The sequence below is a fragment of the Poecilia mexicana genome, unplaced genomic scaffold, assembly GCF_051168715.1.
Source record: "Poecilia mexicana isolate PSO_F unplaced genomic scaffold, ASM5116871v1 scaffold_14, whole genome shotgun sequence".
NCBI lineage: Eukaryota > Metazoa > Chordata > Actinopteri > Cyprinodontiformes > Poeciliidae > Poecilia > Poecilia mexicana.
The window spans coordinates 12902225-12914783 of record NW_028263383.1 but is presented as its reverse complement, the minus strand read 5'-3'; the positions used below and the strand labels follow the sequence as shown (position 1 = coordinate 12914783).

The 12559-nt window shown below is 38.6% G+C and overlaps 1 protein-coding gene across 1 annotated transcript; it reads right to left on the bottom strand.

Moving 5' to 3' along the window:
- Nucleotides 1-226: 226 nt before the first annotated feature.
- LOC106907194 (15-hydroxyprostaglandin dehydrogenase [NAD(+)]-like) lies at nt 227-12037 on the bottom strand. Its single transcript, XM_088012208.1, has 7 exons — nt 11798-12037; nt 4752-4875; nt 2313-2419; nt 2109-2205; nt 1928-2004; nt 554-711; nt 227-461 (listed from the first exon to the last, which is right to left on the bottom strand). The coding sequence occupies exons 1-7, from the start codon at nt 11888-11890 to the stop codon at nt 323-325; spliced, it is 795 nt and encodes a 264-aa protein (XP_087868334.1). The 5' UTR covers nt 11891-12037; the 3' UTR covers nt 227-322.
- Between the last annotated feature and the right edge of the window lie 522 nt (nt 12038-12559).

The following is a 12559-nucleotide window of genomic DNA, read 5'->3' as shown; positions in this document are numbered from 1 at the left end:
GTAAAAACTCAGCGCAGACAGCTTCATGTTTTTTTGTTTTTCATCCAGACGGCTTCCCGTGCCCCCCTGCAGTGGCACGGCGACCCCCTGGGGGGCGCGCCCCACAGTTTGGGAACCTCTGCTTTACTGTAATGCTGTTAATTTCTTTATTTTCTTAGTTTGGGTTTCAAACTCAGTGGTAGAAAATGACTAGAAACAAGAGAAAAAGTAAATTTCAGAAACAACGTGGCGAAAAGAGGAGCTGTTATCTTTTTTATTTAAGATCACAGCAGGTCTGATGGGTTTTTGTAGAACTGAATCCAGTTGTTGGTTATTATTCGTATTATAAGGGTTTATTTTGTGTTGGATTGAATGAAGGGAACTGCATGTACATGTTTCCACTCTGTAAGACCAGCAGGGCGTCTCCATTCTTTGTGTTGTCTGTCAGCAGCTCCAAGGCGGCGGCGGCGACGTCAGAAACCCTGAAACACACATTTAAACCGCGTTCATCAGAGGAATGTCAACAAAAGGAGTAAAAAGCAGATTAAATCATTTTCCAGTAGCGTGTACTTACGCTACCGTCCCCATCACGTCAACCAGTTGGTGTGCGGCAGCGGTCAGGTTGGAGAACTGACCCAGCCGAACCGGGATGTTGGTCATCAGGTCGGTCTGCACGAAGCCGGGGCAAACCGCGTTGAACCGAACACCGTACCCAGAAGCCTCAGAGGCAGCCTGAACACAAACAACACGGTTTCCCTCCCAGAACCTAACCAGAACCACACAGATCCCATCCAGAACCACACAGATCACATCCAGAACCACACAGATCCCATCCAGAACCACACAGATCCCATCCAGAACCACACAGATCACATCCAGAACCACACAGATCCCATCCAGAACCACACAGATCCCATCCAGAACCACACAGATCACATCCAGAACCGACCAGAACCACACAGATCCCATCCAGAACCGACCAGAACCACACAGATCCCATCCAGAACCAACCAGAACCACACAGATCCCATCCAGAACCACACAGATCACATCCAGAACCACACAGATCCCATCCAGAACCACACAGATCACATCCAGAACCACACAGATCCCATCCAGAACCACACAGATCACATCCAGAACCACACAGATCCCATCCAGAACCACACAGATCACATCCAGAACCACACAGATCCCATCCAGAACCACACAGATCACATCCAGAACCGACCAGAACCACACAGATCCCATCCAGAACCACACAGATCCCATCCAGGACCATACAGAACAGTACCTAGCAACCCAAGCAGAACTCCAGCACAGTTGGTCAGCTGGTTTTACCGCTCAATGCTCTGTACTTTAAAACAAATCTTTGTTTTTCCTAATTTTTATGAAAAGTTTGGAGGATTAAAGAGAAATAATGAAAAGCTTTTAACATATTTAATGTTCCTTTGTGTAGGGATGATTATTTTAGTAATTAATTACTCTATTGATTATTCTGACAATTAATCAGATAGAAAAATGGGCACATTCAACAGATTCTGTAATAGACGTACATTAATAGATGCAAATTAACAAATAATGACATTTATTTTTTAAATAAAAACAAACATTTCTTAAACGTGACCTTTAATTCAATCATTTCTAGTAAAGATGAATCTACAGATAAAAACTAATTTCTAACATCAACATGAGAAAAGTTCAGATCTGTTTATGGATTAACTGATTAATAATTGGACAGAAAAAAGAGATTAAGTGAAGATTAAACACAAAATGTATATACTATTGTACAATTTTGGATTATTTACTGTTCTGACTGTTCTTTTAGAAAATGTTTTTTTTAGTCAATGCTCTAAATAACAATCGATTACTAAATCATAGCTGCAGATTATTCCAGTAGCTGATGATTAATCTGTGGTATATAATTAATATCAGAGTGTTTCCTTACGGCCATGGCTCGGGTGAATCCCACCACTCCAAACTTGCTTGCTGTGTAAGAGGGGCAGCTCAGAAATGGACCGATTCCTCAAAACACAAAGATAATCCACTTTATTTCTGACGAAACCCATTTAAAGACCAAATCACAGCCAGTCACATGTTTGATTTTTCATTTCCAGCTGAATGTTTACCTGCCATGGAGGCCGTGTTGACGATGACGCCACCGCGGCCGCCGCTCAGCCGGTTCATCTGCTCCAGAGCCACATAGGTCCCTCTGATCACACCCATCTGAAACACACACACACACACACACACATACATCTCACTTAAACACTGGACCTGATGATGAAATGTTCAGTTTCGTTATCAGAGAAGTATTTTTCATTTCCACTCACCAGGTTGATGGAAATGGTTTTCTCCCAGCTGGTTTCGTTCAGGATGCCGGCGTTGTTGCATAAAATGTCGATTCCCCCGAAGGTTTCTACGGTTTTCTTAAACGCAGCTGCAGAGAAAAACAGCACTTTATGGTTTAGTTTATTTAGTTAATCAAAGTTTTGTTCCTTCAGTATTCAGCAAAAAACCACAGCAGTGAGTTAATCAGAAGCCTTATCTGATTTAAGAACCATATTTAGGTAAAAAAATAAAATAAAATTCAGAAACATTTCATTGATCGCAAAGGGAAATTAAATGTAGCTGTAAGTCATATTAATTCATGATTCATAAAGGAAACATGGCTAGAAGCCTGTCTTTCTATATGTGGTAAATATTTAGTCTGTTTTATTGTTTTATTTACAATAAAATGTTTTATTTAGCTGTTAAACAATCTCGGTTTTCTCATAATAATAATGTTTATTTTTTTAAAGTTGTGTTTCACACAGACAGACTCTGATTGGTCCGTCCTCACAGGTTTATGTAATTACATTTCCACTGGCAACCAAAGAAAATATCTCTTTAGTTGACTAGAAATTCAAACTGTCTACATTTTTATTTCATGTTTCAAAAAATAAACATAAAAAACTTTCAGTTTCTAATATGACCTGTAGAGGGCGCTCACAGGCGCCGATGAGTTTACATGTCACAAAATTCAAGAATAGCTATAGCAGGGGTCACCAACTCCAGTCCTCCAGGGCTACCATCCTGCAACGTTTACATTCACCTCTGCTCCAAAATGTCTGAATCCCTCACCAGCATTCATTCCTCTCTGCAATAGGCTGGAAACGAGCAGCTTAGTTGGTCCAGGTGTGTTTGAGCAGAGACGCATCTAAAAGTTACAGGATGGTAACTGGAGGACTGGAGTTGGTGACCCCTGAGCTATAGAAACCAGACAAATAAAGCAACCAGTTCAACATTAACTTGTTGTTTCTGAAAACATTGAGAACCAGAACAACATCCTGGACAATCAGCAGCATAAAGCATTAGCTTTGTTAAAATAAAGTAGAAGTTAAATCCCTCTTATGGTTTTTATATTTAAATGTTTTAATATGTGAGATACCAATCAACTTTTATTTAACCAACCTTCACTCAATTTTAATACAAGCATTTAATAAAAAGTTTTACTTTCCCAGCATGCAGCAGGAAAACTGGACAGAAAACAAATCACTTCCTTCGTCTGTTTTTAATCTGCTGGGAGCTTTTAAAGCACTCTGCTATTCATTATACCGTGTTATAGCTGTACATTTATGATCTAATATTCTATGTTTCTCATCGTGTGTATAACTGTGTTTATGATGTGGACCCCAGGAAGATTAGCTGTTGCTATGGTAACTACTAATGGGGATCCAGACACACAAACAGAGGAAAACATGTCAGAGTTTGACTCTTTACTGATATTTCCAGATATTTTCTGATATTTCCAGATATTTTATGATATTTCCAGATATTTTATGATATTTCCAGATATTCTCTGATATTTTCTGATATTTCCAGATTTTTCCTGATATTTTCTGATATTTCCAGATATTTCCAGGTATTTTCTGATATTTCCAGGTATTTTCAAATATTTCCAGATATTTTCTGATATTACCAGATTTTTCCTGATATTTCCAGATATTTCTAGGTATTTTCTGATATTTCCAGATATTTTCATATATTTCCAAATATTTTCTGATATTTCCAGATGTTTTCTGATATTTCCAGATTTTCCTGATATTTTCTGATATTTCCAGATTTTTCCTGATATTTCCAGATATTTTCTGATATTTCCAGATATTTTCTGATATTTCCAGATATTTTCATATATTTCCAAATATTTTCTGATATTTCCAGATGTTTTCTGATATTTCCAGATTTTCCTGATATTTTCTGATATTTCCAGATTTTTCCTGATATTTCCTGATATTTTCTGATATTTCCAGATATTTTCTGATATTTCCAGATATTTCCTGATATTCTCTGATATTTCCAGATATTTTCTGATTTTTCCTGATATTTCCAGATATTTTCTGATATTTCCAGATATTCTCTGATATTTTCTGATATTTCCAGATATTTCCTGATATTTCCAGATATTTTCTGATATTTCCAGATATTTTCTGATATTTCCAGATATTTCCTGATATTTCCAGATATTTCCAGATTTTTCCTGATATTTCCAGATATTTTCTGATATTTCCAGATATTTTCTGATATTTCCAGATATTTTCTGATATTTCCTGATATTCTCTGATATTTCCTGATATTTTCTGATATTTCCAGATATTTTCAGATGTTTCCATGTTTCCAGAGCAGCAGTTATGTAACAGAAACCTGATCCTGTTTGTCGTCTTTCTGGTTTCTGACAGACGTTTTGGAAAAGCTTCTGGCTTTCAGCTCAGCTCTGTTTTTTAACACGCTACCTCTGATCTGCTCCTCGGATTCAACGTCACACTTCAGGAAGATGGTCTTCTCTGCTCCGAACTGCTGTTCCAGGGCCTGCAGGGGGCGCTCTGCTGCAGCCTCGTTAATGTCCAGCAGAGCCACCTGCACAGGTCAGAACATGAGAAACACCATCAGTCGGCTGTGAGCAACCTGCAGAGACCAGAACAGGATTCTGATCTTCATACTAACTCTGAGTTTAACAAACTGGATGAGAGCATTAATGTAACATTCTGCTACAAAGAGGTTAAAACTACATTATTCTAATAGTCAGCACATCTGTCATTTAACCAATTCAGTTTAGTTTATACTAGTGATGGGTAGATGAGGCGTCATGTATCGTTTCACCCATAGCAAAACTGTGGGATACTGTGTCACTGAGTACTGACACCTGCTGGACATTAAAAATTCCTACAGGCAACGTAGTGATTTGATGACCTAGTCCAGGAGTGGCCAAAGTCGGCCGGCATCCTGCATGTTTGTCTCTCCCTGGTTTAACACACCTGGGTTAAATGACGGCTCATTAGAAGGCCTAGAAGGAACATTGACAAGCTGAAAAGGTTGTTACTACAACCAGGGAGACAACTAAAACGTGCAGGATGCCGGGCCTCCAGGACCCACTTTGGACACCCTGACCTAGTCCATACAATAAGATTTAAGTCTTTGTATTTTATTGAATATTATGTATTGCATTATATCATATCTTAAGTTAAATTTAAAATATATTTGATATACACTCAATAAAAAATGTAAACATGAACCATAAAGTGAAAATTTAAGTGAATGTGTTTGGAATGAGGTGTTACGTCCACCAAGGGCACAACATACTTGAGGACACGAGACAAAAGATGAGGGTTCAACAAAATATTTTATTCATAAATCCTCTTCACTTTGTTTTTCTTAATTCAGGTTCTTCTGCTTTTCTGTGAAGAAAATAATATTCAAACCCTCAAATCCCGTGTCCCAAAGAAAAATAAAGAAAACAAAACCCCGAAAGTAGTAACAGAAAGTTGGACCTGGTGAGCCGATCAAACATAACAAAACGGTACAGCAGGGGGCCAACCCTATACAGGGCCGTCGAAGCCCCTACTAGTACCGACTAAAACAAAAATAACCTAATGCAAAAGAAAGATCGAAAACAGGACAACCGGTCCCACCAGGCCAAAATCACAACGAAAAAACAAACAAAGGTTAACAAAGATACCGCATGGCAGGCTGGAAACCTCAGCTGCGGCCCACAGCAGCTGGTGGTGGTGGAGCCCAGGCGGGAATGGAAGGGAGGCTCCCTACATGCCGAAAGCCAGCCTATTTATAGGCGGACCAACCACAAATTAACGTAATTAAATGTCCAAAAAGAAATTATCCAAACTCCAAAATATATTTACAAAAGGTCATTTAATCAAGGTCTATAAGAAAACAAAAAAAAGAAGTAGACAAAAATCATAATGTGCCCGAAGCACATAACATGAGGATGCTTGGACTGTTTTTTCCCACAGATTAAAAAAAAAGTTTACAACAATTTTAAATTTAGCCTGTTAAGCTTTTTCGACAAAACTTCTCCTGCTGTAGAAAAAAATGAAGTAAACTACATTTACAGTGATCCCTCGTTTTTCTTAGGGGTTGCGTTCCGAAAATAACCCGCGATTAGTGAAATCCGCGAAGTAGTTACCTTTAGTTTTTACAATTATTATACAGCATAAATACATACTCTACATTGAAACCAAAGAACAAAACCTGTTTTCAGGTCAGCGGATGTTCATCAATCGGGCCTTAATGTGATCCGGAGTGTCAGTAAAGCGTCTCCTCCAAGCTGCCCAGAGATTCACAGCTGGATCTGCGGTAGAGCGACGGATCTGAGCCTCCGGTCCGGTTCTGCTGCCTCTGGCCTCAGATTTTTTCCAGCTGGGATTCAAAGTTTCAGTTTCCAATCTGTATTAAATACCGTAACTTTATTGCCACTCAGGTAGCGAAGAAGCGCAGAGACTGTTTTTATATAAATTAAACTTTATGCATATTTTTTATTAGCAAAAATCTGTTTTATCCTTTTCCTTCCACTTTTATTCGCCTGACATGATAACATTTATCTGGACGATAAGTCGTCTCACAAGTTATCGCGATAAACAATATTATTTTTGTTTTGAGACCATCTTCCAGTATATGTCATAATAATGCAGGAACACAAAAATCTCACAGATCAGTAAATTTTAATTCCTTCTGTTGAGGCTTTATTGGCTCTTTATCTGACAGTGAATCGACAGGAAGGTGGGCGATGAGAGAACAGGAAGACATGGGGCAAAGGTCAGCAGGCCGGGAATCGAACCAGCGCGCCACATATGTAACATACCCCAAATAAATAAACAAAACAGAAACAAATGTGAATCATAATTCACTTTTCATAATGTGAATTATGAAATTTCTGTAAACAAAAGTACCCTTCAAAAACAGTTTAGAGACCACCAAACGGAAACTTTAGTCATTCAGTTGTTAGAAAAACAATAAATCATCCAATGACTGAGTTTAATTTATCATGTGATCAATAGATTTTATTGATTTATTGTGACGGTCCAGAGAAACGATTGGCTTCCACTAAAGCCAGAACATTTCCTGGATTTCTGCTGATTATCTTTGCTGGTTCCCAGTTGGATGGTAGCTTGAAACCGTCTGTAGGAATCATTTACCAGAGACCCAAAGGTCAAAGGTCGTTCCTCTTTGTGTCAGCGGAGCGTTTTACGACCTGTCAGGAAATTCGAACTGTTTGTTTTTAAAGGCCAGGCGTTTTAACTTGGATTTCCATCTTTATATTTCATTTTTCTATACTGGGAAAAATTGCTCTTCCCATCAACTCAGCATGATGCTGCCACCACCATGTTTCACTCCCAGCTGAGCTGCTGGTCTCTGCTGCTAATCTGAATAATTTAGTTTAGATGTGCTGTTGAACTTTTCTCTTTGAAATTGAATCAAGACTCTTAAGATTAAAGAGGCAGAATACTAAAAGCATGCCACACTTTTCAGAAAACATGATCTTTCTTTGACTTTGATCTGTGACTTTCATAATCCAGAGAACTTTTTCTGCCTTCAGTCCAACTGAATAAAACTCATTTAGAGCTGCCAAGGTTACATGACTTTCAAATAAAATTATTTATAATTCAGGAAATTTGTTGATATGTTTTATCTGCTAAGTTATTTAACAACTTTGTGTTTGTTTAAAAAGATTCCAGAGCATTTAAAGTTCAGAGCATCTTGATCACACAGTAAGGATATGTTTTATCCTGTAGAATGGCAGCAATTATTAATTATTAGTTAGGATAATTATTGATGAATTTATCTCCAATATCAATTTTTAGTGTTAAAACAAACAAAACATGAAAGTTTAGCAAAAATTAGATGAAAACATTTTCATGAAAAACATCAAAAAAATATTCCAGGTATTTTACTGTCATTTTGTTGTTGCTAAAATCTGCTTTTGTTGTTTTATCTGGATTTAAAATCAATGATTTTATCGTTCAGACCTTTGTTCTATCTGTAATCAATAAATCAACTAATCGCATGATTAATCAGAACAAACTCATCATGTCTGTTTCGATGATGTATTGCTTTTTCTTTGTACCAAAAATTTTCATCAGAAACTGATGAAAATTTGTTTACAGAGACTTCATAACTGATTTTATTTGTTGTTTTATTGTACTCTGTGTCTGGTAGGAAGAAATCATGGAGAAATGCACAAACGGTTCAATCTGCAAGACAACTCTGCCGTAGGGCCGAACGGAGATGGCGTAAAACTCAACTTCCCATTTTATTATGGCATCTACAAAGAAAGACTACGTAGCTATCGCTCAACACTAAAACATGCAAGAGAGGCTTTCTTTGCAGATGACATAAACAAAAACATGAACAATGCTCGAGCTTTATTTGCTACTGTTGACAGGCTCACAAACCCTCCTATGACGTCACCACCTGAACTTCAATCTAATGTCGCCTCCAGTTTCTTTTCAGAGAAAATTCAAAAGATCAGAGGATTAATCTGCACATCCACTCCAAAGCCAGTACCAATGCTGGGCCCAAACAAAACAAATGCAGGAAAAATGACACAATTTCAACTACTTCATTATAAAACCCTAGAAGAAATTATAAGTCAATTAAGCTCCAGTTCCTGCTGTCTGGATGTCCTACCCACACATTTCTTTAAGAAAGTCCTGCCTGTCGTTGCTAATGATCTGATCCAAATAGTAACTCATCGCTCTCTTCAGGTGTTTCCCCCCAGGCTTTGAAAACAGCAGTTATCAAACCACTGATAAAAAAAAGAACAATCTTTCTACTGCAGAATTACAGACCGACCTCCGACCTCTCTGACCTCCCGTTCATCAGCAAAATTATTGAAAAAGCAGTTTTTAACCAATTAACTTCCTAACAATAATGAATTGCTTTGACTCTTTCCAGTCTGGTTTTCGTGCTCAGCACAGCACGGAGACGGTCTAGTCAAAGTGTTCAATGACATCCATATAAATACAGACTGTGGGAGAACCACAGTGCTGGTTCTGTTAGACCTCAGTGTTGATCAGGACATTTTACTGAATCGAATGGAGAGTTGGGTCGGACTCTCCGGTCCAGTGCTCAACTGGTTTGAGTCTTACATAAAGAACAGGGATTTCTTTGTTTTAATAGGAAACTTCTCATCAGAGAGGTCAAAGGTCACCTGTGGGGTACCCCAAGGTTCAATCCTAGGACCCCTTCTTTTCAATATTTATATGCTCCCACTGGCTCAGGTTATAGCAGGAAATAAGATCAGCTACCATAACTACGTGGATGATACCCAGCTCTACATCACAATGTCACCAGGTGACCTTTGACCCCATCCAGTCACTGAATAGATGCTTAGAACAGATAAATGTGTAGATGTACCAAAACTTTCTCCAGCTGAACAGAAACAAACTGAAGTTATTATCTTTGGACCTAAAGAGGAGCGAACTAGAATCAATGCTCAGCTTCAGTTATTACAACTGAAAACCAGCGATCAGCCCGAAACCTGGGAGTAGTGATGACCTCTGACCTGAACCTCCAGAGCCACATAAAGACAGTCACAAAGTCGGCCTTCTATCACCTGAAGAACATCTCCAGGGTTAGAGGACTGATGTCTCAGTGAGATCTAGAGAAACTCATCCATGCGTTTATCTTCAGCCGCATTGATTCCTGCAGCAGCGTCTTCAAGGTCTGACTAATAAATCAATCCTCCAGCTGCAGCTGATCCAGAAGCTGCTGCTGCTGTTCTCACTAAAACCAGGAAGATAGAGCACATAACACCAGTTTTAAAGTCCCTACACTGGCTCCCTGTAGCTCAGAGGATAGACTTTAAAATACTGTTGTTAGTTTATAAATCACTGAACGGTTTAGCACCACAATACATTAAAGATCTGTTATTGCTGTACCAACCGTCTAGACCCCTCAGATCTTCTGGTTCTGCTCTGCATCCAGAACCAGAACCAAACGAGGAGAAGCAGCATTCAGTTTCTATGCACCACAAATATGGAACCAACTTCCAGAAAACTGTAAAACAGCTGAAACACTGGGTGCCTTTAAATCTCAACTTAAAACCTGGTTAGAGCTGCTTATGGCTAAATTAGGGTTAGAGTGTGGGGTTTTGATGTCTTTGATGTTTTAATGTTTTTATCTTTACTTTTTATCTAGTTATTATTATTAATCTCTTTTTATTTCTATTTCTCACTGGTTTTTTTAATGATCTAAAGCCCCCCGGAGAGGCGGGTACTGTCCCCCAGTGGTAGAAAACGAGGGTTAGAGTCCTTGTCAAACGATGTTTTGACTAAAAGTCCTTAGGAAAGAAGAGGTGCTTCTAGAGCCCCTCTCTGATTGAGGAGACCCCATAAGAGCAGATCCTCATGCGGATAGGAAATGTCCCAGAGGGTTAGAGTCCCAGTTTCAACTAAAAACCTAGAGGTTGGAGTCCTTGTCAAATGGCGTTTTTGACTAAAATAATCCCAGTTAAACAATGTTTAACTTTAATCAATCAATCAATCAATCAATCAATCATCTTTATTTAGACACAATTATGGTCCATAAACGGACAAAACAAGAACAATAAAAAGAAGAAAACTAAAAAATATATAATGAAATAATCAATCACTGACACTAATCTGCCAATGATCCCACAAACTGGAGACGAACCTCTGAGCTTTGAACAGGATTGGTCAAAGTCTGAATGATGCTGTTTGCAGAGTCTGTTAATCTACACATACATCTGGTCATAATGTTTCGAGGCTCAGCAGCACAGGTTGGTACATTGGCATGTTTTTATCTTTTTTAATCTTTTTTTTCAAAATCTCTTTCTCACTGTTTATTCAATGTCACATGCTGTTTTTTATTATGTAAAGCACTTTGAAATGCCTTACTGCTGAAATGTGCTATACAAATAAAATTTGATTGATTGATTAATTTTATTTAAAATATCTTCCTGATCTGGTGTTAAATGTTCATTACAGTTTCAAGTTTATTAATTTCTTAGGATGTTTTTTGTGCTGTAATGCCATTTCGATTATGATACTTGAAGACTATTTGAATATTTTTAGTATGATTACAAAACATTCCTCTGAACATTGTTGGTTTAGTGGAAGAATAAATGGAGGCAAAGTTCAAAAGAAACATCTGAGCAACAAAAACAAAGTGAAATATAATAAATGCTGCGCAGCCTCACTCTGCTCTTTATTTCTCACGCAGGTCTATTTTTATGTCATTCTAGTTTTTAGCTTCACATTTAAATTATGCAAACACAAACAAATAATTTGCCTCCTTCGTGTGGAAAGTAAATGTTAAAAGTGAGTGAGTGAATATTTTGTGGATATTTTGTGAGTCAGGGATCCTCAGGCCCATCCTGAAACTTTTAGATCCATTTTTACTCCAACAGATCAGGATCGGCTCTGACCGGGTGACGAGAGCTGCAGGATGGAGGAGCAGCCCTGATCTGAGTATTATATGCTTATCTGGTTATTTTCTGGTTATTATCTGGTTATTTCCTGACCTTGGCTCCGTTCTCCAGCAGGATCTCCGCCAAAGCTCTTCCGATGCCCATGGCCGCTCCGGTCACCACCGCGGTTTTCCCCACCAACGCCATCTCAGTCGGGGTCTACAGCTTCAGGAAGTCTGCACGGCGTTAAAGATCCGCTTCCACAGAATCTGCTTTAACTATCGCCGCCCACGAACTGCCTCCGCCCACAAAAGCCGGACCTGCGGGTCTGAGCCTGCTGAGGCCTGAAACACGGAGTTCCTCTGGTTCAGTTCACCTCAAAGGCATTAAGCTACATGGAAAACTAACGGCCGACGACAGAAACACTGGAGATGTTTGGATTGTTGCACCATCGTGATTCATTTGGGGTGTAAATCCCCACATGACTCAATTCTTTTCTCTTTTCCCCCTCGTTTTTCCGATGATTCATAAGAAAAAAAAAATCATAATCTCCAAAAAAAACATCAAGATTTATTTCTGTAGCAGTTGAACAGTAATGTAAACATAATTTTATATGGTCGTTTTGTCCCGTTTGGACCCGAGTTAAAATAACTAAACCATAAAATAAAACGGCTTTTCAGGGGTTCTGCCAGATGCTGTGGCAGCATGTGGCCGCTAGATGGAGACAGAGAGCCGCCGTGACTCCGTTAACGGAAAGAGTGAGATTTTGTTTTAATCTCTGAATTCAGAGATTAAAACAAACAAACAAAAAATATCTCAGAGAAAAAATATCTCTGACTTTTAATCTCAGAGATTTCAGTGGCTGTAATCTGCTTC

What these genes read in the sequence shown, in the direction of transcription:
- LOC106907194 (XM_088012208.1), bottom strand. Translation starts at nt 11,890, where the DNA reads ATGGCGTTGGTGGGGAAAACCGCGGTGGTGACCGGAGCGGCCATGGGC. An exon ending in TGCTGGAGAACGGAGCCAAG is followed by an intron (nt 4,876 to 11,797) that starts GTCAGGAAATAA and finishes TGACCTGTGCAG; the next exon opens with GTGGCTCTGCTGGACATTAA. An exon ending in AAACCATTTCCATCAACCTG is followed by an intron (nt 2,206 to 2,312) that starts GTGAGTGGAAAT and finishes TGTGTGTTTCAG; the next exon opens with ATGGGTGTGATCAGAGGGAC.